This window comes from Phalacrocorax carbo, chromosome 2, assembly GCF_963921805.1.
Source record: "Phalacrocorax carbo chromosome 2, bPhaCar2.1, whole genome shotgun sequence".
Taxonomy (NCBI): domain Eukaryota; kingdom Metazoa; phylum Chordata; class Aves; order Suliformes; family Phalacrocoracidae; genus Phalacrocorax; species Phalacrocorax carbo.
The window spans coordinates 36,838,889-36,865,622 of NC_087514.1; the positions used below are offsets into that span (position 1 = coordinate 36,838,889).

Consider the following 26,734-nt stretch of genomic DNA (forward strand, 5'->3'; position numbering starts at 1 on the left):
GCACGTGGCTTTTGCTTTCCCTGTTAAACTGTCTTTATCTCAATCCACGAGTGTTTCACTTTTACCCTTCCAATTTTCTCCCCCATCCCACTGTGGGGGAGTGAGCAAGCAGCTGTGTGGGGCTTAGCTGCTGGCTAGGATTAAACCACTAAAGCACCTAAGCAAAACCTAGTACAAGTTGATATGCATTTAACTTTAAAATCACAGAATCACAGGTTGGTAAGGACCTCAGGGATCATCTAGTCCAACCTTTCTAGGAAGAGCACAGTCTAGACAAGATGGCCCAGCACCCTGTCCAGACGACTCTTGAAGGTGTCCAACGTGGCCGAGTCAACCACTTCCCTGGGGAGATTATTCCAATGGTTGACTGTCCTCACTGTGAAAAATTTCCCTCTGGTATCCAATCGGAATCTCCCCAAGAGCAACTTGTGTCCATTCCCCCTTGTCCTCTCCATGTGACTCCATGTAAAAAGGGAGTCTCCATCTTCTTTGTAGCTACCCCTTAAGTACTGGTACATGGTGATGAGATCCCCTCTAAGCCTCCTTTTCTCAAGGCTGAACAAACCCAGTTCTCCCAGCCTATCCTCATATGGCAGGCTTCCCAGTCCTTTGATCATCTTGGTGGCCCTTCTCTGGACCCCTTCCAGCCTGTCCACATCCTTTTTGTGTAGCGGGGACCAGAACTGTACACAGTACTCCAGGTGTGGCCTGACAAGCGCTGAGTAGAGCAGGATGATGACGACTTTATTTCTGCTGGTGATGCCCTTTTTGATGCAACCCAACATCCTGTTGGCCTCCTTGGCTGCAGCAGCACACTGTTCACTCATGTTGAGCTTTCTGTCCACCAGGACCCCCAGGTCCCTTTCCACAGAGCTGCTCTCCATCCCGGTGGATCCCAGTCTGTGCTGCACTTCCGGATTATGTTTTCCCAGGTGCATGACCTTACACTTGTCCTTGTTGAACTTCATAAGGTTCTTGCTGGCCCACTCTTCCAGCTTATCCAGATCTTCCTGCAGAGCAGCTCACCCTTCTGGAGTGTCTACTTCCCCACTCAACTTGGTGTCATCAGCAACCTTCATCAGACTACACTTGATGTCATTATCCAGATCACTTATAAAGATATTGAATAACATTGGGCCCAATATCAATCCCTGGGGGATTCCACTAGTGACAGGTTGCCACTTGGAAAAGGAGCTATTGATCACCACCCTTTGGGTGCGGCCTCTCAGCCAATTCCCCACCCACTGCACAGACCACTTGTCTAGGCCATAACACATTAATTTCTCCATGAGGAGACTGTGGGGGTCCATATCAAAGGCCTTGGAGAAGTGCAGGTAGACAATGTCCACTGCCCGCCCCCTGTCAACCAGGCAAGTGCCTTTGTCATAGAAGGCCACCAGGTTTGTCAAGCACAATCTGCCTTTAATGAAGCCATGTTGGATTTTCCCAATCATGTGCTTCATTTGACTTGTGATGGCCCCAGGAGGATTCATTCCATAACTTTCCCAGGGGTTGAAGTAAGGCTGATGGGCCTAGAGTTACCCGGATCCTCCCTCGAGCCTTTCTTGTAGATAGGGGTAACATTTGCCTTCTTCCAGCCCTCTGGGACATCCCCTGTTCTCCATGACTTCTCGAAGATTATGGAGTCTGGCCTTGCAATGATGTCAGCCAGCTCTCTCAACACCCTCGGGTGGATGTTGTCAGGGCCCATTGATTTGTAGAGTTCAAGCTCCTGTAATAATTCATGTACTAACTTCCCTCACTGATGGTGGGTTGGTGTTTGGATCAACCGGCAATTTCGTTCCCAAAGCCTGGGACCCAACAGTGCTGGTAAAGACAGAGGTGAAGAAAGTGTTGAGGACCTCTGCCTTTTCTGCATCATTGGTGATTGACTCTCCTTTTCCGTTTATCAGTGGGCCTATGTTTTCCTTCTTTTTCTGCTTATGGTTGACATGTCTGGAGAAACCTTTCTTGTTATTTTTCACGTCTGCAGCCAGTTTCAATTCAAGCTGGGCTTTTGCTTTTCGAACTGCATCTCTGCACACTCTGGCAATGCCCTTGTAGCTCTCAATGGATAATCCTCCACTTCTCCATCTCTGGTATGTTTCCCTTTTGGATTTGAGTAGACCCAGGAGTTCCTGGTTGAGCCAAGGGGGCCTCTTGCTCCGCTTACTTCCCTTTCCTTTGTAGGGGATAAATTGGTTTGTGCTTCCAATAGAGAGCTCTTAATGAATTCCCAGCACTCACTAGCTCCTTTGTCTTCCATGGAAGCTTCCCATCAAATCCCTCCCAACTGAGTGAACTGAAGTTTGCTCTCCTAAAATCCAGAACCCTTGTCTTAGAGCTTAGGATCATCAGTCTGGAAGACAAGACATACATGATTAAGTGGTTTCATGTGTTTGGCACTCAGAGAAGTCTGAGAACGTGATAATGATCTCCAAATATGTAAAATACTGCTTCACAGAAGAAGGAAACCATCTGCTCTGCAAGGCAGGGAGGACAAGTGGCTCAGACTGCAGTAAAGAGGCTGGGTGTAGGAGGCTTCTGACTGACAAGACTGCGTAGATCTGGGGAGGTTACCTGGGACATTGTATTTTTCAGAACCAGTTAGAAAACTTCTGCTAGGAACGGCACAAGCGCAGCGGTCCTGCTGTAGGACAAACTACAAAACTATGTTTGAGGTCCCTTTCTGCTCTACTGCAGTATAATGCACTTCAAGCTTGACTGAATGTGTGGAGTATGCTATGAGGAAAATGGTTGAAAAACACCAGCTCCCACTGCCTCTATTCGCTATGCCTTCCTCTCCATCTTCATACCTTCATCTTTGCAAGTGACCTTCAAACATTTAGCTTTGTCATTTACTTTCTCTCAGCAGCCAGGAACTGTCCAGGGATGTTTAGTCCTTGATTTTCAGCAGTTGACCTACTCTCCACAGAACAAAATCTCTTTTCCAAGATGTTTATAGGCTCTGGTTAAAAAAAAAACCAAAACAAAACTGTGCTTAATCAGAGAGACTTAAAATCACTTATAAATGCTGAGCAGGCAAAGCACGACAGAACTTTACTACCAACTTGTTGCATTCTGGTTGCAACAGATATATACTCTTCTAAGTATTGTCACCCTAGACACCTGGACAAAGTGGCAGTAGTAGTAAAAGTAATGGTAATGATGATGAAGAATTTATATTGAGATTAGCAACATCACAGTAGAGTTTCTGAGGCATGAGCGTGCACTCGAAACCCTTCCTATCGTTTCTCCTTCTGCTCTATGTACAGCTGCGATCACTGTCAGAAATAAAAACAGAAACATATGGAAACCAACATACCATCATATCAAGGCCACTGCAGGCTGTAGTTTCAACAGGTGTTCGCAGGCTAAGGTAAGTTTGAAGCACCACTCCCTATCCCACCAAGGTCTACATTTCACTAAGGTAATGAATGTAAGACTCACACAGCGGGAGCCTTCAGTGTGACTCCTATTTGTTATATGTTAGCCAATTTGAGGCAAAAGAAGAAAAATTTTTGGTGAAGGTGGATACTAAGGGATTATCTGCACTTCGTTCAAATATTGATTGTAGAAAAAAGAGCTGGTACTTTAATGTTTAAATATACAAAGTTTAATGTTTGGGCTTGGGGCTTTTAGAAAGAAATATGTATAGTACCAGTAACAAGCAGGAAGTGGAACTCAGTACTCCGAAGGGTTAAAGTGAACTTTAGTCTTCCACCGATCACCCTCTGGTACTGTGTCTTCATAAATTTCCTCTGTTTATGGAGTGTTTTTGATGGCAGGCAATTCTTTGTTGAAAGTTAAGTGCTCTTTTATATGAATAAATAAAGAAGGCTTTGGTTTGAATGAATACATTATTTTGACAAATGTTTATTGGAAACCCAATTATGGCTTCATAAATCAGTGCTATCTGTGGTACATCAGGTGAGCTCACCAATGCCATCAAATGGCACGCTGAATATTAGTAGGATAATTAAAACAGTTCTGTTGAATGTTGTCCCTCTTACCCAGGTCTGACAGTAGTCAAAACAGGAAGAAATTGTTTATTATTTTTATTTAACTTATTAAAATACTTCTCGTAAGATGTAATGGACATACTTAACAAAAAAGAAAAAAACAGTTGTTTTCAATTTGCAGTTAGATTAAAATGACAAGGTCAGGCACTATGCATGAACTGAGTGGCAGCTGAATTTTAAGAGTAGCTGGGGAACAGAAAGGATATGTATGAGGTCTATTGTTTGAACTTTACACCTAGGTGAAGTGGGGCTTTGCTTGTTTTGTCTGAAGTGGTCACTGATGATAAGAAATGTGTCTAGGATCAATTCACAAACTTCCTTTTCCTCCCTGCTCCAGTGATTCTGAACTAGAATGACCAAATGAATGATAGGCTGTTTTAATAACTATGAAAATGAAGGGAATCAAGTGAAAAATTCAAATTAAAGGTCATGAAGAAAGGAAGGATGTTAAAATTGAAAATAAATAAATAAAAGTCTACCCGGGACAAGCTAACAGGAATTCCCATCTCCTGAGGCCCTCTGACTGATGACAGCAAAATGGAGACTCTTACAGTATCTGTGGCAGGATACTGAAGATCTGTTAAAGCTTTATGAAAAGAATCTGCATGATTTCCCAAAGGATCATTTCCCAGTTTTAGGATATGTCTAAATTTATACCCACTAGGATTTACAAGCATAAAATAGTAAAACTTACTTACGTTTCTACTATTATTAATTGGGTTTGGTGTGGTATTAGCATGGTATAAATAGCCACGTAGATGCCTTTCTTACTGACTCAACTTCAGGATAGCATTCTTAGTGGCACAGATGATGAAATGGGGAGACATAAGGAGAACAACAGAAATCAGCACAACATTCAGCTGTTCTCCCATGAAAGAAAATGAATGTTAGGATTTGGCCGGAGAGATGGCAATATTTACTTTTACTTGGAATTTGTCAGTTCACTGAAAGGTAAAAAAATAAATCACCAAGACAAATTTTTGTTTCACCAGAAACTAACCTTCTTCCAGAGCAACTCAGGCTCTAGATTTCTGGCATGTGGTAGCAGGCAGAGAACCTGGAGGCCCCAGGGCTGAAACTCCCACACTAGGACTTCTCAGAAGCTTATATTTCCACAGAGAGCTGCTTCTTAGATAATGTGCAAAGTTGCAGGTCTTCTTCCAAGTAATAGACAAAATTTTGTAATTTTCTGCAAGCAGAGATAATATTCTCTCTTTTCTACCCTACCTTACCCTAGTCCCTCCTCAGGATTTCAGATGAAAAAACAGTAAGTGTGTGAAAAAATACAGGGATAGTCATCAACTGCTTGAGCAAGTCCAGCAGAGAGCTACCAAGATGATCAGGGGACTGGAGCATCTCCCTTACAAGGAAAGGCTGAGAGGCTTGGGTTTGTTTAGCCTAGAGGAGAGAAGACTGAGGGGGGACGTCATCAATACCTGTAAATATCTAAAGAGTGGGTGTCAGGACGATGGGACTAGGCTCTTTTCATTAGTGCCCAATGACAGGACAAGAGGCAATGGGCACAAGTTGGAAAACAGGTAGTTCCACCTAAACATGAGGAAAAACTTCTTTCCGATGAGGGTGACAGAGCAGTGGCACAGGCTGCCCAGGGAGGTTGTGGAGTCTCCTTCCCTGGAGACATTCAAAACCTGCCTGGATGTGCTTCTGTGCCCCCTGCTCTGGGTGTGCCTGCTCAAGCAGGGGGGTTGGACAAGATGATCTCCAGAGGTCACTTCCATCCCCTACCAGTCTGTAATCCTGTCACTGTTTAGGAACCTATTTATTCACAGCAAAATAAGACTACATTCAGCCTAAAACCCAGCATGTATTTTGCTGCCAAGGGCACCATCACCAGTAACAAATACTCTGTAGATAAAGGAGACAGAACTTGGGGCAATGACGGTGCATGAAGCAGGATGGAGCCCTGGGCTTTTTCTCTTACCTAGGTAGCCTTGGCAGGGCTGACAACTCTCTTTTCCTGAATAAAGAGAAGTAAAGGTGCTGGTTTTTATATTCATCTTAGGAAAATTACTGCTTAGGTCTCACGTATTGTCCTTTTTTTTTATGTCTTAACTTCTGGACCCACATTCTAGTTACCTTTAAGTGGAAATGAAGGATTTTAGAAGTAAATTCTTCTTACTATGCTGCTTTTTTATGTGTATCTTCAGAAAGGCAAGCCGTTCAATGCAAGCTATGCATCTAGAAAGTAACTTCCATGGATAGGGTTAAGGAGGTGTAAGTGGTTGGCCTGGTAAAGAGAACTATGGCAATACAACAGGAAAGAAACACATTTAGAAACTTCCCTGAGCTCTGCTAAGGCAGGAAGGGTAACAAAAGGCAGTCCATTGACTTGAAACATGAGGCACAGAACACAGCTTTTCATCACCCTAAGAGTCAACCAAGCATCAGCCCTTCCCCCAAAGTTTCAGGGATGTTTGCTGTCAATCAATAATGCGAACGGATTTGGTTCCTGGCAAAGTTTATCAGTTTTTCTTATCTCTAGTCTCTTTTCTCAAACCCTGTTTCCTCCCTTTGCCTGTGGCTACTCTAACTGCAAATGTGAATTACTGGAAGGGGAAAGGAGGGGAGAGAAAGAGCCCCAGTTTTCATAATTCAGATTTAAAACCCATCAGCTCCGAAAGACTTCCCTTTAGATTTTATTTCTGAAGAAGCTGTGGCTATCAACCTTGTTTCCTTTGCTGTTGATTTAGCATTTGAACAGATGACTGAAATGTTGTCTTATTTCACTCTGCCTTCTACCAAAAAATCTTGATGGACAAGCTGGTTATTCCATCATTACCCAGTCCCTGTGAGCGCAATGCATCAAAACAGTTGCTTCTCTTTTCTCCAGTGACACAGACAAAAGAAGCTGCACCGCTGCATACCTTGCACAGCCCCCTATTTCAGTGAAAACCAGCATTTAAAATATTATATCTTAGAACTCAAAGGAGAGGAAAGCTTCAAGGAAGATAGTTCTTCCTTTATATGCAAGACTCCTGTTGCCATCCATAAGTCACTCAGGCTGCTATTATAATCCAGGACAACAAGCTGGCATCACCCCTAAATACAGAAGATTGTGTGAAAGATTAGCAGAACAAAAACAGTAAAGGAGTTATTAAAACACCTAGAAGATAAAGTACTTGAAAATACCTCCCCAAATTTCCTTGTAGCAAGACAGTCATTGAGCCATAAATCAAAGCTATTCTTCTTCAGGGGATATTTAGGGAGAAGCTGGTATGGTTTGTAACTATGCTTATCTAAAGAACTGCGGCTTTTACACTAATGGGGAGAAGCAGATAACTGATCACTGGTCTCAATTATTACAAATGCACTCCTCTTTCCTTCCAGCAAGAAAAAAAAAGCAAGCCTTGTTTTTAACAGAATCAACACAGTGAACTGAATATGTTTTTGATGCTAGCTTTCATTTGATTAACTTTTAGCTTTTCCTATGTTTTATTTGCATTGCTAAAAACTAAAGCAGTGCATTGTGTTGGATGGATAGATTAAATCGCTTCTTTTCCAAAAGTAACTTTGACCAGCACACAGAGAAATATTCATGTTATAAAGGCTTTGTACAAGTTACAATAGTTATTCAGAGCCAAGAATTCTGGTCCATTATGTACTACTCAATGATGATACACAAGAAACAATGACAAAGAAATGGACTGTCCAGCAAGTATTTGCTTTGACATACACACACACAAAAAATCTATGCTGTTCATTGCATTATGAAATTTTGAAATCTACCCATTTCCATTCTATCTTTTTGTCCTGCCTCTCCATCAACTTCATCTGAACATGCCTGCGGTTTGCCGTAAGCAGTGGGATGAAAACACCTATAATAAACAACAAGAAAAATAATACCTAACACCAGACTAAGAATGGTAAGGATGCTTACAACTGTAAAATGTATTTCCTCAATAATGAAAGGTTTCCAGAACATATATACAAACAAAGCACCTAGAGTTACAACACTGTGTGTAGCATAATAAATAAAAATGCAAACTTTTGTTTTTCTCCCCTTTACATTAAAAAAGGTAAAAATTAGAATTATTCCAACAACAGTTCTATACAGATACTCCATCTTCTTAGATTTGCAAAATGTCGTATGGTGTTTCAAAGTCCAGGTGAAGCCACAGATCCAAAGAAATACCAGCAGAATTACAAAACTTCTAACACTTAGTAGAGTGATCAGTGAAATAGTGAGTATCCACGAAGTGATGGTAAGCAGTTTATAGAAGAGATACACTAACTTGGGAAGCACACGAAGTTCATCTTTATCAGGCAGAGATTTTCGTAATGATATCTGATAATCAACCGTAGAAAAGGAGATACCACAAAAAGACATAATAATGGCAGCATCTAAACAAAACACAAAGGTAGATGTTAAACCTAAGAAAAAGATACTGATTTTACATTATAATCTCCAGATGAACTTTTGGACAAGTTCATGCTTTCTTTACGCTTTCTTTATACCAATTTTATATTTCCTCCGTGCTCCTGAACAAATCACCTCAATTTTAAGGCTCCGTTTAGTTACCTAAATCTAGGCATCTAATGCTGTTTGAGACACCTTTGTTATCCTGCCCAGCGTCTGGCTGTTGATGGTCTAGCCTAAGTTGTGTGTCATATTTGCCCTCTCCATACACAGATGACAAATTCCCAAAGTATTCCAAATAGCCCATAAAAAAACTTAAGTTTCAGCAACTGATATTGACTGGGATGTCTATAATGTAGAAATCTTTAACTAAGACTTGACCTTTCACATGGTCGTATTTAAGATGAGATTTGTCTGACTCTTTTGTCTGAGTACTTACTGACTCCATGGACTACAAAGGAACACTAGACAGCAGTGTGGGTCTCTCCATTTGGTTAGAAAAATTCCAACAGTGAGTAAGTCAATGTCTTGCCAATAATGCTGCTAGTTTTAGACCTGGAAATGGTACAGCTGCTGTCTTGCTTCCAAGAGTTGAACCAGTATCTCTTCATCATATTGCACTGCTGACATATCCTTAGTTTTTGCTGACTCTGTCCTTCATTTGTAACATGTGGATGATGGTAGTGACAGCTCACAGGGCTGCTCTAAATACATTACTGATTTCAAGATGCCCAGTTAGTAGTTTTAAAAGAAACAAATTGCTCTGCAAATGATATACTAATTGTATTCAATAGCTTATTTTCAAGTGATGTATCATGGTTCTTGTTACATATTATGACTTGAGACAGTGAAATCTTCCTTCTCATGGATTTAGCGGAATGGACCATCTACTAAGCAGAAATTCTAACTAAATGCAGTGTAATTATACAGTGGAGTGTATGTTCTCCAAGGTACATTTAAAATGTTATCCAATCACGTAAGTTCTTCTTTTTAGGTAAGACACTTAACTTGAAAATTAAGGAGAAAGGTAGACTCACATTGCCAGAAATTATTTTTGCCATGTTCCATGAGGACATAAATCTGGACAAAAAGCTGTGGTGTGGTCTCAAGAAAAGTCTTGAACACCCTGAGCATGTTAATATCAGTCACTATATCAACAGCTTGTTTATGAATCAAGTTGGGAGGGTCTGTTTCTGATGCATCTCCACTGCTGTTTTGTTTAAATGCAGCGTGGAAGCCATACTTCAAAGCAAACCAATACCTATTAAAAAAAGAGGCTTGATTAGATGGCCCTTTTTAAAAGCACAACTCAATGAAATGATACAGGCTAACAACAACTTTTCCCATTTCATTCTCCATTCTCATTTTATCTTTCAATGTAATTCAACACCTTCTACTAAGATAAAATTTACTCCAATATCTGTTTGGTTTCAGTGATCTTAGATAAACATTTATGACCAGTGACACCAATGCAATGTAAAAACTACTGTAAGAGAATGAGACTTGCCTGAATAAAGATTACAATATTTATTTTGTTAGGTTTATTTCTTTAAAAGTACTGCATTTCTGAAAATTCCCTTAGTATCTCTTCTCAGTCTCTCTAAGATACTCATTCACTTTCTTTGTATCCTTTTAGGGGTATTAGTGAATATCCAGCTGTGAACATCCACATATACATATATATATATGTGTATATATATATAAAATATGGATCCATAAGCCCCAAGGATCTGATGAACTGCAAACATACAACAAGCTTTAAAAAGAAAAGAAAATTGCTACAGTGTTATTTGCTAAACACTCAAGAATACTTTCATTTCAGAACATTATTTTCAAGATACATGGATTCCTGGATTGACAGATTCTTGCTAATAATCTGAGTGGTTTTACATGAAGAAGCCATTTGTGTGCATTCTGCGTAGTAAAGAACCTTTCTGTTCAGGATCTCTCTAATGCTTTGCTTAGAGATAAATAAATAAAACCTAGCTCATTTTCAAGACCTTTGCTTCAGACTTGGAGGTGGACATAGCACTTCAGAGGGGAGGGAATGCTTAAGTTTTAATCAAAAACAATGTGTTTGCCCATAAACAGGATTTTGAGCGTAACAGCATCATTTTCAAGCCTATTTCTGCCTATTCAGTTCCCATATGTCTTAAGCTTCCAATATGCTTCTCCAATGGACCTATTGTGACTATAACTAGCAGGCAAAGACAACAAAAACAGTCCTTTTTCAAGAAAATTCACAGCTATTCTGCTGACTTTTCTAGCACTACAAACATCGCTAAAGATCTTCCCTTAGACAGAAGAATTTACTCAGTTGGATTACAAAGATTACATCATTCATTCAGATCTGCTTTCTTGAGAAATCAAGCAGAACACCACAGACCATCACTTGGTTATCTTACACAGTTGTACAAGCATGCTAACGTGCAGGCTGAGCAAGGCAAGGCCCCGTGCCTTAGCTTGGCTTCTACTTCCATTCCTTAAGGCTGCATCTGAGATTATTTCAAGACTGATGCTGATGTGCCACAGGTTCCCGATTCCCTGATCATCTGCGGGATCATATACACTATGGATCCCATGAAGCCTGTACAGTGGCATTTCCTTTACATAGAAAACAGGGCAGCAGATCATTAGACACCCGGATCTCATCCCAATATGACACTGGAGCACAGTTCCTTTGTGCTTACAAAGGGAGCTAGGATGAATTCCTGGCTCCTCCGGGTGTTAAAATTTAATGCCTTCACCATCTTTACAGACTGAACCCTTTGACCACAGGCAACACAGTGTCAGGGGTTCCTCCAGAACTACAAGTGAGACAGCCAGGATTTGCAGGTTAAGGTTCTGGGTTAAGTGCATGCTAGAGGAATCATTGCTTATTCTCTGGTATGCTAAGCCTGTCGACCATACAAGTGAGAATTCCCCAGGACTGCAACCTAGAAGCATCAGTAGTAGGTGTGCGGCAGTTATGTTACTGCTGAGGAGCCTTAGAGAAAGATCCTTTGCTCTTCTCCTTGCAGGGATTCATAGACTGCATCAGTGCCATTGAGGCCATACACTGATTCTATGAGCTGGCGCTAGATCCATTATTTACTCCCAAAGGAAACTCTTTTCTACTTTTATGTTTTTGTGTATTTATCTTACTGTTCTCTGAATAATCATTCATAAGGAAAGGACTGAACTGTTTTCCCTGGCATCTTTACTTTTTTCAGTTTATAAAACAATTAAGATTTCAAAACATCTGGTTCTCGCATCCAAGATGTAAACTCTGGAGAGTCTGCAATGTTTTCAAGAAAAAACAATTGGGCAGACCAATCTGTTAGTTGTCTGTGGACTCATTCACGACAGCCTGTGTTTGTCCAAGCAGCAAGAAGTAGAAACCAGCTGCACAAATTTTGAACTGCAGAGCTCACAGCTGAGAAGGCAGATGATGTGCGTGGCAAGAATCAGACATATTGTAAAAGGAATATTTCAGCTGGATGCACACCTGAAATCACTTGTCAGTTTTCAGAAGCATATTCTTTCTGATTATGGTATACTAGGTTTATATTGTTACAAGATGGTATGCTACAGTATTTTTCACTAGTTGCAGCAATTTCAGTTAGTCCACTTCTGACTTTGAATACTGTATAAAATACATTGGTTTTTCTGGAGAAGTCCAAATACTTCCATTGTCCTTTGACAACATATTAAGCAAGGTGGTATTCCCTGAGCTCCACACACCCATGTCATTTACTGTGACAAATCTTTTATCCTTTAAGAGTATTTTGAGTTTACACCCCATCCCTTCTGCCCATTTGGCATGCACTGTTTGGACATTTTTGGAAGGGCCCACAGCCAACTTTTAGGCCTAACATTGGACAGCTGCATTCACAGCCAAGGGCAAAGCTCAGCCTGTACTAAGGGATAGATCAGACTCAAATTTTCTCCCTTATCATGCCCATGGCTCACCTAAACACTGTGCCTGCTATGAATCTATCATAATTATATTCCTATATTAATATATCTATTGCCGTAGCAGCCCCATGTTTCAATCTTCATAAACTGGAAAAAAAAAAGGATCTTAAAAAGCTACTCCAACTGGAATAAAAATACATTAATTAGAAGCATTGGATTGGTCATGTATTCTAAGCAGATGTACATCTTAAACCAAAGGCGAAATGGGTATGCATAGTGTGTCATTGATACAGACAAATGCAGGCTTGCCATTTACTTTTTCTCCCTCTAAACTCATTAAAGAGGACTCTTTTTTCATTAACCTGAGGTATATATGCTACTTGGAAGCCAACAGAGTAAAAAATCACAATTTCTTTACAACTGGAATTATCATATGTGAACAGTAAAGAATTATCAGTGTTTCTAAATATTATACTCACTTTGATAGGGGAAAAAAAAGGTTTCTGCCTTTGTAGTGTTTCTTTGTGGAGAACACAGATAATAGGACTCCTACTTGCTATAAACACTCATTGAAACACTGCTCTACTGTCGCTCCTACATTTTCATCATCATTTCATAAGGGATGAAGTTTGCTCCTGATCTCCCATAAAATTAGGAAGGCTTCGGCTCTCCAGGCATGACTGGAAATTCACAGAGGTGACAACTACTTGGTTTTGTTGCTTCACAGCCTTTGCATGTCACAGGCAAACTGCCTTGCCAATGCTTCCATGTCACCTGCTTCCCCTCAGATTTCCACTGAGGGCTTTCTACCACAATCCCAGTACTACACTTCACATCCCACCTCATCAAACTACACTGATAAAGATTTGGGTGCCATTTAGAAAGTCATGCAGGCAGGGTGTAGTAAACCTGGCAGCAATGATTGTCCCTTCTAAATTTTGGTCACGCAGTCACAGTTTGCAGCATCATATAAATCCTTAATCAAAGGAAAATCATTCTCTGCTGCCTGGTAAACTTTATCTTCTAAGGATCAAAAGGCTTGGATTAAGTCCACGAAACAATGCTACTAAGTCAATACTTAGGACAGTAAATGTATATTAAGAAAATGTGATCAAGCACATATTATTTTGTAACCTCTAACTCACTTAAAGTATCATTACAAACTTTCCACTTTTAATTGACTTTCTGTACCTCACTGACTTGGTATCTTAAATACCTTTCTATTTATTTTGTCCTGTGGAACTTCTTGTTATGCACATAAATATCTAGAGGCATGTTACCAGCTTCAGTCCTCATTTTTGATCCATTCTTGGTTTGTGTGTGACTTAACAGGTACTAAATCTGTACCAGTATAAAGTGAACATCACCTATCTCAATGGTTTTTCTCATCGCCTTTTAAAAACAAGTATCGAAATGATCCCAGGTTCATCAAAGCACTCACATTTACTCTGATGTCTCATGGATTTAGAATTCATCTTTGCAGAAAAGTCTTTTTCATCTGCTCCTGTTCAAAGATTAAGCATCAAGAGACACAACAGCAGCTGCCAATATCACAATGGCTGCTGCCTGTATGGCCTTCTATTCTGACAGTGAAGGTTATTCATTGCTAAGATGTAGTCTTCCTCAGGTGTCCCTGACAGATGCTGCAAACTGCTACATGTCAGTGGACTCCAGAATTCTTATGGTGCCCCGGGGAAATGTCCCCCTTTTCCACATTCACTGACTGAGTTATTGTCTTAATGTTGACTGTCATGCCGCAGGCTGTTCTCAATTCTACCAAAAACTATGTGACCCATTTAAACGGGTCAGGCTGAAAGTAAATTTAGTCAGCATAGCTAATATATACTTTACCAGCTTAATTTTGCTCCTTGCAGAGAATAACATTTCATATGAAATACAATTACAGGTCTACATTCTTTCCATTAAAATAAACTAAAGCCTTATTAGATAGAAAATAATTTTAATTTCTTTTTTTCTCTATTTTTAATATATTTATGTACATATGTGTATACACACGTATTATTTCCATATTTATTGCTTAGCATTGGCAGCGTGATAACATAACCAGACTGATTGCCATCATGCTGCTGTGCACCGTACAGACATAACATAATGAAGTTCCCTTTTTCAAAGATGGGGGCAAGAGGTGTAAAAGACATATGAAAGAGGGAAGAAGGGGAGAAGGAAAGGAAGAAATGAAGGAAGATAATTTGGTAAGGTGTATTCACATCTTATAATTTCAGGCATCCTAAGTTCACTGGCCAAGTCATATTTACTGTCTAGGCCGCTCTTTTCCTCTGTAGTGAACAGAGAATATAGGTTCCTGCCCTAAATGACCTTCTGAAGAAGCTCACTTTAACAAGTATGACCAGACTCCAACAAAATCTACTTTTATCCAATGACTATAGAGATAAGCCTGAGAGACTCATTGTCTAAATGAACTGGATAAATCAGATGACTGAGGAGGACAGGTGGGAGCTGTACATGGATACACCTAAGAAAGCACATACAATAGGAAGTATATAATAGCTGATCACCAAGGTACAAGCACAGATGTCAGCTTACTGTTATCAGTTTATACTTTACAGTATGCATTATCACACTGCTGAATTTTGAGGAGTGGCTGAAAGAACTTTGTAATTTATACATATCAACTTGGAAACTTTTTCCAAGCGTAAGTGGCAGCATTCATTTGTGCAATAGAAACAAGGTGACCAAGCTGACAACACTGCCAGTGCAAAGAGCAAAATTATGTTTACTAGATGATAAGCCACTCAGAGAAGATGGGGTTAATTCTGGGAAGGAAGCTTCAAAAACTACAGAAATTCATGGTAAGAGATATTCATCGGAAAGGGTATGAGTTCAGGTAAATCCAGCAGTTTCATGGATTAGCTTAGAGTTAGGGTAAACCATGAAGGTTTGCCCATAAAAGCAGCATTTTTAATAGATACAAGCACTGAGTCAAGATTGTAGTATCTAGAGTTGTAGACGATTGGAGCTTGAATCTGTATCCTGAAAGTCTTTGTTGAAAGGTGAGGTCTTAGAGATAGGCACTAATCAGCAGGATATTTTAGGGGCAACCTGGGAGCGTAAAACCAAGCCAAAGGTGAAACCAGAATTACGGTCCTGGACAGATTGCAGAGAATGAGGCCATGGAAGAGACGGGAAGAAGGGAGGTTTTCGGCCAGATATTGAAAGAGCAGCTTCTGCCATTCTACACCAGGGTTACTGGCTTAACATTTATCATCTCTTTTCAGAAAGGCAGGTCATGGCTTTAATTTCCTTTGGAAGAAACAAACTCAGAGGGGCAGGTTTGTAAGTCATAAGCACAAGAATGGCAGTCACAGCCATACCTGAAGATGAAAAGCCTTGGGGACAGACAAAAAGAGTGCTACGTGAGCCCTGAGACATCCCCTCTAAAAGGCAGAACCTGTTAAAGTCCCTGTGGCCAAGTCTTGGTATATCTCACAGGAACCAACCCACGTCCATGGATCTGGATAGCGACTAAAAAACCATCCAGAAAAACTGAAGAAGGATTTTCTCTTTCTTCAAAATGTAGAATTTCTAAGTTTTACTAATACCTGACACCAGAAAAGTTAAACCTGTCAGTAAATACTCCTCTGTGAACTCTAAAACTTTTAGAATTGTAGGAGCAGGAGGAGCAGGAAAGTAAAGCTGACAGACAAAAGGAAAAAGAATATTGAGAGGCAAAAGTCAGTTGTGATAAGTAAAAGCTCCATCATTCTCCTTAATCCATAACATCAAGTGGGGATGTTGGGGATCAAGCATGTGAGAAAAATTTTTACATTGGCATAAATCTATCTTTCATTGCTGTCCATAGATTAGTATGGGAAGTTAAAGGAGGCATTTTAAGTAAGTATTGTCTCCAATAATTCTATATTGACTCATGTTTCTCACATGTTGCATACCCAAAATAATTAAAACTGCAGACTTTTCACCAACCTCTTTCACCTCAGTTTTTAAATGAAAGTAAAATCCTATAATCTCTATAATGATAATGATAATTTTATAGCAAAGCCACCATGGAATGCTAAGCATATGGTATCTTAAATGATTCCTGGACACGTCCCTTTTGGCAAACAAAGCTTCCTGTCACCATTAACTCAGTCCCTGCAGGAAGTGCTACTGCAAGTATTCTTACTAACTATTCAACTATTCAAGTCTCTCCCAAACCTTGATAGTTTTTCTACATATGGTTAGACTCACAAAAATTACCTATTACTTCAGCTGTCTCACCTGCTTAGTGTCATCAGATTAATTCCCCTCTTAACATCACTTTAAAAACATCTATTTATCAGTTAGAATAGGATTACTCTGTAAAGCAACCATTTTTATTAAATATGCTCTATCAAAAGGCTGATCAATTAAATAGGCTGTGAATGATAAAAATTATAACTTACAGGTAAAAGGAAAGAAGATATACATTTCCATCAAAACCTGACATAATTTACCCCTGGCATAAGCAGACAAAAATCCATTTGCCTGCATGGAGCAGTAATTGCTAAGGCCAGAAATGCTTTTGTCCCTGAAGCCGTATCAAGCATTTCTTAATAAACTGTCTCAAAGCAATGCAATTTCTCATTTTAAAATAAATTTAAAAATATGCTTACCTTATAAAAATTCCACACTGAAAGACATGAACTAGAAAAATCCATTTCAGCTTCCCAGTACCGGCTCCTTCCCAGTCATTTTTAAACCACTCGTAACTGAATAACTGAGTTATTAATGATGAAAGACCTCTGAAACACAGCATCAATATACCCCAGCAATATTGTCCTTGACAGAAATATTTACTAGCTACCCAGAAGTCCACACCAATATCAACTACATAAATTATCATTCCACCAACTAAAAAAATAAAATTCTGCTTAGTAAATGTCATCATGCATTAGACTGTCACTGTTGTCGTTCTCTCCTCACTTCGTGTAAAGGAAAGTCAGACTTAATCTAAATGTTTTCCTACAATGGAGTCTTTTTCCTGATGATACCACCTGCTTATACTGCTTTATACAAAGGAAAGTTGGGTTATGCATTTTTATTATGGCAAAGGGAGTTGCATTTTTCTGGGTTCTTGATTTAAGTATTAAATTAACTACACTGATACATGTCTATTCTGGAAAAGATAAATGTAAATCGTCTTTTTAACCGATAGAGTGATTCTTCATTACTGGTTCCTAAAAAAGAAGAAGAAAAAAGGAAGTTCAGCAACAATATTTTCTTTTAAAGAATCATACAGCAATTCCCACAACCATTTAAACAAGCAAGTACAAAATGCAGAACGTACTGAGATACCTGTGAACAATCAGCCCAAGAGAAGCCGCACCTCTGAACCTGCTGAGGTCACCCACTTCTCCCAACCACAGTGACTCCTCACTTACCAAGCAGCTGTTGAGGTATTTCCTAATAGCTGCAAAATACTAAGAAACAAGCTTACCTCTACGGATTTTTAAAACCAGTTTATAGAAATAAAAAAAGATTGATTCCTTCCCAGAACTTTCTTAATTTCTGAGCTCTTCTCCCTTACTATTCATAGCACAAAACACTGAGAAAACTCCTGTCTTGAGTACACACCATTGTATCAGAGTACACATCATTATGTCATTTCCAGCTGTGTTACTACATTTGTGTGCATATGTCTAGTGGTTTTATTATTTCTGGTTGTTCTTCCATACGCAGCAAGAAAGTGCTGAATAGGATTGCAGCTCTCCTGTTAAAGAGACTTGTAAGGAGCCAGGCCTGAACCAGTCTACACCGCTTTGGGAAATGGCTCCCAAGCTGTGTGAGTAGTTGCCACACACAGATGACCTAACCACATTGTCTACTATAAATAGAAGTAACTCGCAGTCTGAATTACCTTTACATTGTCTAACACTGCAAGGATTCCCGTGACCTCTTTGAACAGTCCTTACACACCTTTCTTCTGTAGATCTGTGGTATTTGCCAGGTGAAACAGAAAAGCTGTAAGGCAGAACATTCTTTGTCTCATTCATTTCCACCTCTGCAAAGCTATAAACATTAAAATGATGAAGTCCCTTATTTCATTTGCATATCTTAGGAGAAAGCTGCTGTCAGCAATCCCAAAGGATGGGATGCAGGACATGCCAAGGCACCAGGTTTGGGCTGGTGCCCCCCTCAAACAGCAGCAGACAATATATGGGGAACAGCTGCACTGGGGAACTCGGGGCAGGGGAAGGGCATGTGAAGGCAGGTCTCCTTTGGATTTTTGTGAATTTAGGCATGTTGCCACAGAGAAATTAAATGAGATAATTGGTTAATATCCCATGAAGCAAGCTACTGAAAGGTAATGACTATTCTTTGCTTGTTTTGACTGGACTAGTCCACGCTGCGATCCAGGTACAAATCTAAAAAAAGATAACTTAAGCTCATAATTTTCTAATGAAGACAAGTGGGAACATAACAGCCCAAAAATGTGCTCGGTGCCTAAACATTATTTTTTTGGATCTAGGCCTTAGCTATTTCTAGCCTTTTCTTCTGTCTCCTACTTAGGTTTCATGTCCTGGCCCAGAAGAGGTTAGAAAGATCAGGCAATCTTACAGCTGGGATAGCTGGAATCCTGTTGCTATTCTTTTCTATCCTCTCCAATAAAATACTATTAAACTCTTTCAAATCACTGGTGCAATTTATAGCCAATTCACAGTCAGATTCAGGGAAGTGGACTTTGGTACAAATTCCAGAATAAACTGAACTTTGTGTTTAGAAATGTTTCATATCTGAAAACTCATATATGAATGAACTAAAGAGTTTATTACTAGGATTCAATCAGAAAGAATCCAAATGAAACTGTATTTACTCTATATGACAATATCAAGTCATTCTGCAACTTGATGTACCGCCTTTGTCAATCCATATCCTTTTTTTTTGTGACAAGAACATTATGCATGGTTTTTCAAAAATAAAAAAAAAAAAAAAAACCCAAACAGGTTCACGTTTTGCCTGTTGCAGGAAGCACAACAGCAATAGGTAAGTCAATAACTGCATTCAAACAGAAAGTTCTTTGGACAGGCAATTTATGGCTGAAGTAGGCAGTATACCAAAGTTCACGTTTAATGAGTAATAATGTACTAGCCATTTGAGTGGCAAGGAGCAGCCTCTAATTTTGTACCTAAATGAATAACTAGGGTAACTGGATTCCTCCTTCTTTACAACCTCCCTATCCTTTTGTATGTGAGCACTTCACAAAGAGGAATTATCTCATTATCATATTATCCCTAATAAGAAAGGAAGTTTTACAGGCTATGTCCAGACTCCTCTGAAAAAACAGCATGAAGAGTAGCTGTGAGCTGGGTGATTTCTACTTCTGACATGCATACTGAACAAACTGCCTGCAGACCTGTCTGGACATCTTGGTGGTACATGAAGCCATCAGGTAAGCTGAGATAAACAAGGAGCTACACGTTATCAAGCACATCAGCTTGCCTACAGTCTCATAGTTATCTTGAATAAGGAATCTAGTCTTGAAGGAGTCTTGGGATGGATGGTAAGACACAGGGTTTACATTTTTGCTCACGGTAATCGAAAAAAAAATCTGTAAGAGACTCACAAATCTGTATTCCGAATGTCCAATGTCTTAATTCCAAGCCCAAGCACAAATGCCTGCTCACAGGTGTACATGAAATCTCTGTTGAAGAGCTCAGCCCTTAATATCCCCTATATTTTATGCATGATAGCACTCCAAAGACCACCATGGTCTTATGTAGTAGGTGGGGTACAATTAAGTGCCACAGAGAGTGTGTCTTGTATCACTCGTAATTACATTATTCCCAGTCTTATTAAACATATGAGATCTAACATGACAGGAGCAAAAAGAGTAAAGTATCTGTCAGCCAGTGTAAATATAAGCCTGCTCTAAAAACTAACATACTTTTACAGAATCATTTTGTGATAAAGCAGAAACAATAAAATGTGATTAACAAGGCCTTCAGTTCTCACAATACATTGTTGTTACAAAATGCAGACTTACCTTTACACTGGCCATGGATAGAGATTTTTCACTTTAAAAAATTGTAGATTTGCATATTCTCATGTTTCCCATCCATACTTTTACAAGACTTGCAATCCAACAAAAGTTAAAGGGCTTACTGATACAACACAAACTGAAACTAAAATCATTTGGAAACCACGTGACACAGTTAATGATTTGCTACCTGTCAAGAACTGTCATTCTTATGAATATATTATAAAAATTCTATTCTAAAAACTTGGTTTAGAAGTCCTTGTCTATATTTAATACTAAGTTTAACATATTATAAAATCCCCTTCAATTAATTCATTCCACCCTTTACTCCATAAAAGTATAAAAAAAAAAAACACATCCCTCTGTATGTTTATATATCTATGTTCAAACTTAGACTTTAGTTTGTTAGACCTGTAGCAAATAGATATTTACAGAAACGTGTATTTGTGTGTTTTTATATGTATATTGTATACACATTTATATATCGCAAAGATTTATGAAAAAAGAACAGTCTTTTTGGCTATAGTGAACTGTAGTACAATGCACCACAAAGTACGTACAAAAAGTTTTTCTGTGCAATGATACATGAAGAGACCACACGTGTCCAGTGATTGAGTGATTAAAATTGTTTTCCTCTGGTAAAACTACAGGTGTTTGCAAGAGTCTGCTCCAGCCGAGCACTCAACATACAATTTTTATGCATGTTTAAAAGAGCTGCAGGGTACAAGGAGCAGGTGTTGTGGTTCATCCTCTGTGACTGTGCTGCACAGGATTATGCATGCATACCCTCAGCCAGAGCAGTCTATAGCTTTTCTAGCTCTTAGGACAGGAGATGCAATCCTATCGGTGCCTTCATAGCGAACATAGTGTCAGTGCTTGCCTTTTCTTGTGCTCCTTCCTGCTTCCCCGTTGTAGGCTGGAAAAAACCTAACCCTAACCAGTTCTTGCAGTGCTTGAAATAGCATTATTTTCATGCCATCACTTGAAGAACAGGACCAACAAATCAAGTGAGTTTTCCAAATCTCAAGAAAAAAAAACATGTCTGAATCCAAAGCAGTACTGCAGAACTCCTGGTTCAATGTGGTTCATCCTGCAAGACAAAACATTGGGAAAACACCCGAGGACACCAGTGGGGCAATGCATTGTCCGTAATGGCCTTCTGAATAAATGCAGCAGAGGCCTTTCTGCCTGTGGAGAACCACCTCTGTGATGATTGAAAGACAACAGGCTTACTGCACACATGCCCAACAAGCTCTTCATAATGGCTGCGAGCATCGTGAATGCACTAATTAAAAGTGTAGTCGTATATTGCTTCACAATAAAATCCCAGTGACTTCAGAGAAGCAGCAGCTCAGCAACTACAATGACACCTGTTCCGTCCTATAAATGATCAAATGAATACAAGCACTCTGTTAGTATACAGCTTTTGTGGAGTATATTTCTTTCAACGTTGGGCTAAGCTACTGTGTGCTTTTGCAGCAAATTGAATGTCTGATACCAGCATAAACCTACGTAATCTTTGCCGAGGAAAAAAAAGTGATTCATCATGCCCATGCTGTCTTGTATTCCCCTGACTTGATTGTTCCACTTGCATAAAATCCACTGGAATGGACTGGACCACTGGTTCTTCACAACCTTCAGTTCACTGGGACCTTGATGGATGAGACTGCAAGAGTAGCTGCAGAAAAGACAAGACTGTGGACTAGACTATCTACATTTAGCAGGTTTTACCAAGACTGCCCTTCTCCGTGGATCTGGGCGATATTTGAAAAGCAAATGCCCTCCAGTATAATATAAATTTCTTTTAAATCCTAAAAAATCTCTATTGACCTTAGTCAATGATTAGTATCATTCCTTTATGTAGGAAAAATTTTGGTCATCTGAGATATAGTCTCCCTGAATTATAAAAATATACGAAATTCAGCGGCAGAGCAATAAATATATTATATACTGAATTTTAGATTCTTATAGCTCCATCCTGGCTTTTTAAATTTTGTAATAAGCTTTGCAAGCTATTTGCCCAAACAGTGACTAAACTCCTACAGCTTTAAAGGAAGACATCTTAAATCAGCCAAGTCACAAACTCATTGCTGTGACCTTTGTTATTATTAAAAATATTATTTAAAAAGTCTATAGCACAGAGAGAGAGGGAGACAAGGTTTGTGTATCTGATTCTTGGAGTGTAAATCAAGCAGGTCATGAGCTAAATTACTGGCTGGGTGATTTACTTGTTTTCTAGTTAGACTTGCCATCGAAGAAAGCACAAGCAGATCTCTAAATTGTGACAAAACTCCTGTGGTATTCGGTACACATCTTGTTATTTGCTTCCAAATGGGGTAGGAAAGACCTTTTTTTCTCTACTTTGATTACTGTTAACAGGACATTGGATATTTTATATTTGGAAGAGTTGACTTATTCCAGACATCGGAAACAAATTTCCTCGCTAGCACTAGCCTAGAAATAAACAGGATGAAACACCAACCTGAAAAACCTTGGGATTTCTGAAGATTCATTGTGTAAGTGTCTTTACTTTTGATACTTAAGCTTTGCAGTCAATGAATGTTTTTGCCATTGGTATTAATGGAAGTTACGGAAGAAAATGCATGGCTTGAAAGACTGTATTGGCTGATAACCTCACCTCAGTGTAATAGATCCCCCTGCTTCTTCATGAATTACTCCAATACACTTGTACAAGCTGTCAGCAGTTTTCTACCACTGCTGCTACTTGGTTCCCTGCTACAGCAGAACCCCTGGTCACCTGTCCAGTGAACCCAAAAGTTGAACCCACATGGAGTATTTATGCTCTGAGCACCATTAACTTACAGATTTTTAGGAGAATCTCACAAAGTTACGGAACAGGTGAGATTGGAAGGGACCTCTGGAGGTAATCTGGTCCAACCCTCCCTGCTCAGGTACAGACACCCAGAGCAGACTGCCCAGGACCATGTCCAGACAGCTTTTGAGTATCTCCAAGGATGGTGACTCCACAATCTCCCTGGGCAACCTGTGCCACTGCTCTGTCATCCCCACAGTGAAAAAGGGTTTCCTGATGTTCAGAGGGAAGCACCTGTGTTTCAGTGTGTGCCCATTGCCTCTGGTTCTGTCACTGAGCACCACTGGAAAGAGCCTGGCTCTGTCCTCTTTGTATTTATATATATTGTATTTATATACATTGATGAGACCCGCCCTGAGCCTTCTCTTCTCCAGGCTGAACAGTCCCAGTTCTCTCAGCCTTTCCGCATGGGAGCAATGCCCCAGTCTCTTCATCATCCCCCCTAATCATCTCCTACAAATCAGCTGATCTGGCTTTCTACATTTTCTACACAATTCTGCCTTTTAACATAGGGATCTTGCGGCCTACATTCTCTCTGCAAAATCTGCTTCACTTCTTTTTGGTTTAAAGTCTCTTTACTTATCTCTGTAGCAGGTAACAAGCATAAAAACACAATGAAACAAAAGAAAAATTCTGCATGTACTAAGAAATATATGCATATCTTAAATAAAATGTTTTATACATAGCACATAGAATTTATTAAAATAACACAAAAACGTACCTATCAAAAATCCTCTCAGCAAGACTTTCACGTACCAATGTCTATGAAGATAAATACATCAACAAATTTTCTATGTACTGTTCAATTGGTTCTAATTATCACAGAATTACATGCTTGTGCTTAAATCTTTTAGGCTGTTACACAGCCACTGTGGAGAGGCATTTATCCTCAATATTTATGCTTAAAATGGGGAAGAAAGCTAAGTGCCAGTACGCAAAGTTTTCTTGAGCGCTAAAAACACGAACAGTGACCTTGTGGGATTTTCAGAAATATCAAACTGCATTTTATGTATCTCATAGTTGTAGAAAATTAATCTGCCATCAAATATCACATTGTTTATCACCAGCAGTCTCACTTTATTGGAAACCAGCTTCAGAATATTTTTCCCCTTAAAATTTTGTCTTAACAATGTAAAACACTCACTGAGCCAAATGAACTTGAGGCTATACACTAATATTTGCTTGTACCACATTAAAGAGTATAATAGCAAGACTTTCACTATGTGCCTATTAACCCCTGTATTATAGGAGAAAAAACAGACTTTTAAAACTGATGGGCTTGTGCAGGGAATGAAGATAGTAGAAGAACCTGTGCTTCGTTTTCCAAAGGCACCCACTGCTGCCACCTACAGACGAAACAGATTCACAACTCCTGCCTAATACTAGGAAATGTATTCCTTTACCACAGGACGATAAGAGTAGTAGTAAGTATTCCCCGGGGAACAAGTCTACAGTTCCCCAAACAATTCTTAATTTAGAAAAAAAAAAAAAAGTCTTGTGATGTTAAAAATAACCGTACCCTTACTAATTCTGAGTTATCAATGACATGTAAAACTTCAGTTAAATAATTTCAGAAATGTTTTCTAAACTTTCAGAATTTTCTTAGAAATAGAAAACCACTGAAATACACAACTTGCCATTGCTTAGGTAGTATCTTCTTCTAACGACACAGGCAGCTAAACTTCACCTAAGGACTGAAAATGGGTTGAATGTACCACCAAATAGCTATACACATAAGCTACAAAAGCAGCACAATAGGGTACCTCATGATTAGGTAAGTTCAGGTCTAGTTACAGTTTCTTATAAAACAGTATACAGGAAAATTATATTGGAAGAGACTGGAATATTGTGTATAGGGGTGTCTCGCCTACTTCAGTAGCATACCTGCACACAAAAAGGCTTCTTTCCTTTGATGTGAAACATCCTTTCTGTTGTCTGTAATTCATGCTTGAAAATAAGAAATAAATGTAACGGTTTTATATCTTAAACAAGTAAAGTTTTGATTTATGAGATAAATCAAATAAATTGGCTTGAAGGCCTAAATACAGGGATGGCCAGTATCTGTACTGTGGCACAGTTTCTGTCTGTGGCTTTTGTGGCGCCTGGCAATCAACAGCTGCAATCAAAGCCCATGCCCAGGAGTAGATTTTGTTTAACTGCTGCATAATATAAGCCTGCACAACATACTGCCAGCAAGCGTCTTATGCATCACAAAGCAACCTTTGGCTGAATGGGTGACCACAAGCTAATGCATACTGTTTCTGTAGCTGAAGTGTTAGCTAGCACTTTTAATGTACTAACTGTAGCTAAATTAGCACTGATGAAACAGCCTAGAGACAAGCATGCTTTTGGTCCCTGGGCAGTGAAGACACAGCACTGCTGTCTGACCAGGCACTGAAAGACACCATTTGTTCTCTGACCCTGGAGGCCAGCAGAAAATCTGGAGTTGTGAGTCAACACAAGCAAGCATGGCATGGCTAGGCAGGTAGCAGGGCGTTTGTCAGAGCTGCCTCTCTGCCTCGTGCCATCCTCTGCCTCGAGCTGCCCAGGAAGCCAAATGTGCCAGGCGGGTCTGTGGCAGACTGAGAATCAGCAACAGGGGAAGGAGGAAAGAGACATAAGAGTGGGGAACACCAGCTTGGCATGCGTGGCAAGATGGACACCTTTGTCAGCATGTTGAAGCCTTTAATAGCTCACCTCCCAGCATGTATTGCATATATTACTTGCCCACGTTAGCATTTAAGCAAACAAAAAAATTTTAACTTTCAAGTTTCATGAAGTTACAAAGGACTGTTGAGGCCACAAACCTTTGGTTGTCAGTTCCATGATGCACTCCTAGTTGTTTGTATCTAACCAGTCCTTTGGAAATTTGCCTATCAAGACCACGTCTGGGGATTTCTGCCCCTTCAGAAGACAGTGGGAATCTGTCCTGTTTGCCTATGCAAACACTAGAAATGGCCCCAGATCACACAGAAAGGTTGCAATTCTATTTTCATATAATGAAAAACCATTTAAGCAAAAAATATGCCACCACCAAACACTTGTTTGTGCTTGTATTGCTGTGATCACCTTATAAATGTACATTTATTTGTTACAGATAATATCTAGAGTTGTACATAGGTACAAAACAATCAGATAATATTTGAAATTCTAATATTGGTAAAGTTGCCCACAGTAATATTACTTACTTTAATTTCAGGTTAAGTTATCTTTATTCTTCATTTACAGGTACTTTAAGGAGAGAACAAGTCTGCCTTAATTTCTCTGACAATGCCAGCTGAAAGGCAATTAAACAGGGGTTTCAGATGAGACGCTGCAAAGCCAAACAGGTGAATTTCAGCACCTTGCAGGGTCTAGAATGAATGCTGTTTGCCAACACAGTGTTACTACTTGCATGACAGTGACAAAATTTCACAGATGTAGAGTGGCTGAGGTGGGAAGGGACTATTGGAGATGATCTGGTTCAACCCCCCTGCTCAAGCAGGGCCACTGACCAGGACCATGTCCAGACAGCTTTTGAGTATCTCCAAGGATGGAGACTCCACAATCTCCCTGGGCAACCTGTGCCACTGCTCTGTCACCCCCACAGTGAAAAAGGGTTTCCTGAT

At 39.6% G+C, this 26,734-nt stretch overlaps 1 protein-coding gene across 1 annotated transcript; it reads right to left on the minus strand.

The window, feature by feature from the left end:
- Window positions 1–4,035: 4,035 nt before the first annotated feature.
- XKR9 (XK related 9) lies at window positions 4,036–26,392 on the minus strand. The gene is made up of 6 exons (XM_009513690.2): window positions 26,315–26,392; window positions 20,300–21,383; window positions 18,173–18,276; window positions 16,929–17,492; window positions 9,438–9,661; window positions 4,036–8,384 (listed from the first exon to the last, which is right to left on the minus strand). The coding sequence occupies exons 4-6, from the start codon at window positions 17,201–17,203 to the stop codon at window positions 7,741–7,743; spliced, it is 1,143 nt and encodes a 380-aa protein (XP_009511985.1). The 5' UTR covers window positions 17,204–17,492; window positions 18,173–18,276; window positions 20,300–21,383; window positions 26,315–26,392; the 3' UTR covers window positions 4,036–7,740.
- Window positions 26,393–26,734: the final 342 nt, after the last annotated feature.